Source organism: Dipodomys ordii, unplaced genomic scaffold (assembly GCF_000151885.1).
Source record: "Dipodomys ordii isolate 6190 unplaced genomic scaffold, Dord_2.0 Scaffold276, whole genome shotgun sequence".
Lineage (NCBI taxonomy): Eukaryota > Metazoa > Chordata > Mammalia > Rodentia > Heteromyidae > Dipodomys > Dipodomys ordii.
The window spans coordinates 392169-396843 of record NW_012267492.1 but is presented as its reverse complement, the minus strand read 5'-3'; the positions used below and the strand labels follow the sequence as shown (position 1 = coordinate 396843).

The window sequence follows — 4675 nt, the reverse complement described above, 5'->3', positions numbered from 1 at the left end:
ACATTATTTAAAATCTGCTATACTAAAACAGGAAAAGCACTCGTGTTCCTTTCACTTTGAGATTTTTATTGCTGATTAGAAATAAATTTCAATGTATTTATTTTGAAAAATTAAAAATTAGAGTTACATTTTACAATTGCTAACTGCTGGTTTTGCTTTTGTAAACTTGCTCGCCCTAGCACTAACCCCCCTCCCTTCTGGAAATAAGTAATGGAGTAAAAAGTCTCTCGGAGCCCAGATGCCGGCCCAGATGCCGGCCCTTGGGACAAGGTTTGTGGTCACAGATAAAGAACAAACAGGTATGTTTTTCTGGTTCCTGTTTGAAAATTCCCTAAGTGGCCAAATGGAACCCAAGATAGGGACCCAAGATAGGGACCCAAGATAGGGACCCAAGATAAGGACCACCTGGCAAGTCCAGCAAACTAGGCCAAATGTTAATCAATCACAAGCCTGTAATTATGTAAACTCCCTGACCCTTATCTCCCAGAGTGACTACCTCAGTTTGATCATCCTCGCCAATTGTTTTACAAAGAGTGTTATAAACTTCCCCACATAGAAACAATGAGTGCTGGAGTACATAGTGACTTTTAAACGGGCCAATCCCGGGGACACCTGGTGTTATATGCTAATCTTGTGGTTTTTGCCTTTAAGAATGCCTGTAACAGTGGTTTGGGGGGCTCTCTCCTGTGCCGAGGCAGAGAGACCTTTTGCGCAAAGGTCAAATAAACTCCTCTTGCTTATTCCATCTCCCGGCCTGGAGTCTGAGTTTTCTGGGGCGCCCTCCCGTTGACGAAAGTATCCCAGAAGTCTGGGGTCTTTCAATTTTACCATCCTGTACATGATTTATGACTTTAAAAATTTAGATTTTTAAGCTATCAGAAAATTTTTCTTACATACTCTAAAAAATAAGTGTCATAAACATGTGAATGAAAAATGGTTTCTATATACAACCCATTTTACTTTTTATTTCAGCTTTAAGAAATAGTCAAATAAAGCAAGGCCCTTTCTTCAACAGAATGGCATTTGAGGAAATTTATAAAAATTATTAATACGTCAATATATAGATATATATGTGTGCGTATATAAATACAATTAGTATTTACTTATTTTGAACTAGGCCCTTAGAGGAGACTTGAGCTGGGACAGCTTCTTTACTGGTTTTGTTTTTGTTTTAGGGATTTTAGAAAAAAAACAAAAACCTTAGCTTCACCCAGCCCAGTTCTTGAAATGAAAAGAATGCCTCTAGGTCCCCCTCCCCTTAACTTAACCCACCTTCATTGTTTTGTTAAAGACTGACTGATTAAACTGGTAGTCAGTAATCTGGCTCGTGCTGGCATGCTGTCTGGCATGCTTGAGACATCTGGAGTTTACTATAAACTCTACCTCTTTCACATGCTTATGTTAAACTCCACTAAACTCCTTTGTGTATGTTTACCTTAAGCTCTGCTTTACCATTGAATTCGCCAGTCATTTAAACCAAAAGTGATAGGCTGGTTTAAACAGCCATTATGTGACAAAGTGTAACCTCACTGGCCACCTGCGTGTGGTCTGGTATGACTGTGCAATCTTTTGGGTGTGTGAAAATCTCATTGGTTGCCTACGTGACCAGGCTTCACCTTGTGATTTTTGCCTTTAAAAAGCTAAGCATGTGGGCCGCTCAGGGTCACAGTATCAGCTCCCGAGCCTGTGCTGCGGCCCTGGCTGGTCAGTGTAGGAACCTTCTCAATAAAGTTGCTTCTTTAATATCAACTTTGTTGCGGTGGGCTCTGTCACTCTTGATGACTAGGTGGGCTTGCCTGCCTGAGTAGGGGTCTTCCTACTACAATTTTATTCTTCAGCTAGTGAAAAGTATGCTCAAAGTACCTTTCACCATTTTTCCTTCTATGTTTTCTTATTTATTATTTGAATTTTATTTTATTGTAAAGATGCTGTACAAAAGTGTTACAGTTACATGAGTAAGGCAATGAGTTGATTTCTTGTTGAGCAATGTTACTCCTTCCCTTGTTGTTTTCCCACTATCTCTTCCCTTTCCCACCTCCCTCACTTCTCCCCCTACTTGAAGTTGTAGGTATCATTGTTACAATGGGTCATCCTGTGTCCTTGTTTCAATGTTTTGTTATTCCCCTTCCCCTCCCCAAATTAGACAAAAAATACATACAAGATGCTGGCTACCAAAATAAAGTACAGTGACAACAAAGGATGACCATATAAGATGGTGCTAAGTGAAATGAATCCGAGATATGGACACAAGAGATCTTTCTTCGCTGTTGTTTTTAATGTGCTACATGATTTTTTGTTTCCTTCTATATTTTGCCATTCTTATTATATCTTTTTCATTTCTTTCATTAACAACTGTGTGGGAAGCTTGCTTAAGGACAAAATTATAATATTTTTCCTTTGGACTAATTTAAACAAATTTGGGGAAGTGGAAATATTTTATCAGAATGTTTTCTCAATCTAAGTTCAAATATTTTTATTTTTTAACTTTAATTTTATTGTCAAGATTATTTACAGAGGGGTTACAGTTACATACATAATGTACTGAGTGCATTTCTTGTCAATGTGTTATTCCCTTCCTCATTTTTCTCCCACTTTGCCCCACCCCAACTTGTAAAGCTCATTTCTAACATATTGTCTTGTGAGTATCACTGCTGCATTGATTCACCATTTGTCTTTTGTCTCACCATTTTGTAGTTCTCCTTCCCTTCCCTAATTCAGATAATCATATATAAATGCACATTGTACCAAAATCAAATACAGTGAAAACAAGGGATAAAACATAGGGAAAAAAAAAACAGAAAAAAAGAAACAACTTTAAATAGTACATAAAAAACAACAGCAAAGAAAAACCTCTTGTTTCCATATATTGGAGTTCATTTGTCTTAGCATCATCTTATATGGTCATAAGTACATAGCAATTGAGCTATTGTGATCCTATATTAGGACTATCCTAGACATTTACTAATTATTAAAATGAGGGAAAATATGAAGACTATGTTACTTTGGGTCTGGCTTACCTCACTTAGAATTCTATCAATTTGGTTAATATGCTTACAGGCATATGGAGACGAATTGGATAATATACCCCATAGAAAAGGATCAATAATGTTTATATTTTAGAAAAGTATTTCATGGAATTCTATTATTTTCTACAGAAATATTAAATTATATCATCTATTTTATCCTAAATCTTATAAGCAAAGCCAGTAATAACATGTATATGTAAACACTCCAAATTCTCATCATATATTTCATTGGAAATACATTATCAAATTCACATATTCATATGAGGTTTAATAAAATGTTAACCTTGGTCTCTATGAAGTAGTTTTTGTAATCTCTCCAGAGCACATTTAATCTCTTTATTTCTCAATGTATAAATGGCTGGATTTAGAAGAGGTGTAATAACAGAGTAAAACACAGCAAGAAATTTGTCCACCGAAGTGATACTAAGTGGCCAAACATAAATGAAGATACAGGGACCAAAGAATAGCACCACTACTGTAAGGTGGGCAGTGCATGTAGAAAAGGCCTTGGATGCACCAGTTTTAGAGCTTTTGTAGACAGTGAGGAGAATGTATGTGTAGGATATCAGCAACAAAATGAAACAGGTCATAGCCAAAACACCACTATCACCATTCATTAACATTCCCAAGTTAGAAGACTCTATGCAGGCTAACTTGATTACCAGTGGGATATCACAGAAGAAGCTATCTATTTCCTTTCCACAAAATGGTAGCTGTACAATCACAATGAGTTGACTCATGGCATGCACAAAACCAATGGCCCAGGCAGTCACCACCAACCTAATGCCATTATGTAGGTTCATCATGGAAAAATAGTGAAGTGGTTTGCAGATGGCTACATAGCGATCATAGGCCATTACCACCAGAAGCACCATCTCTCCTCCTCCAATAAAATGCACAAATAGAATTTGGGACATGCACCCTCCAAATGAAATGGTCTTTTTCTCCCTAAGAAAGTCTGTAATCATCTTAGGAGTGGTGACTGAGGATAGCCACAAATCAATGAAGGACAAGTTGGCCAACAAGAAGTACATGGGAGAATGAAGGTGGGAGTCAGTGAAGATGACAATTATTATTAAAATATTTCCTGACACAATAATCAGATAAAGCATCAGAAATACCATCAAAAGTAAGACTTGGATATTCCATGAATTGCTAAGTCCCAGAAGCACAAATTCTAACACTACAGACTGATTTCTTTCATCCATTTTACTCAGTATATCCAATGACATAACCTAAAAAAAAGGATAGATAAGTTATTGGTATGAGAAAAGGAAGTTCATTTCTAGAATTTAGTATTCACACTAAAACTTGACACATGCATCTGAAATTGGAAGTCATACGAGAAAAGAAATCTGGATTGATAATGCAGTAGTGATTACTTTCAAATGAGAAGCTATGACTGGCCTCTTAAAAACAGAGGATAATGTGAAGCTGTTATACAAATTATTCATTCTTTTTCTATTTTCACCGCCACAGTGCAGTGAGGAAGTGTGAAAAAAATTATTGAAATACTGTTTGCAAGTTAGACATGACCCTCCATTACACTGCAATGGTTGAATAAAATATATTTAAGCCAGAAAATAAAAAGTGATATTGAAATCTACTAAAATTGACTTGATAACACTACAATTTTCTGTACCTCTTCT

The 4675-nt window shown here is 36.5% G+C and overlaps 1 protein-coding gene across 1 annotated transcript; it reads right to left on the bottom strand.

Annotated features, from left to right (window-relative positions):
- Nucleotides 1-3282: 3282 nt before the first annotated feature.
- Nucleotides 3283-4234, bottom strand: LOC106001226 (olfactory receptor 4K14-like). The gene is given in 2 exon segments (XM_013036360.1): nt 3283-3333; nt 3335-4234. Coding segments are annotated over 2 exon segments (951 nt in total).
- Nucleotides 4235-4675: the final 441 nt, after the last annotated feature.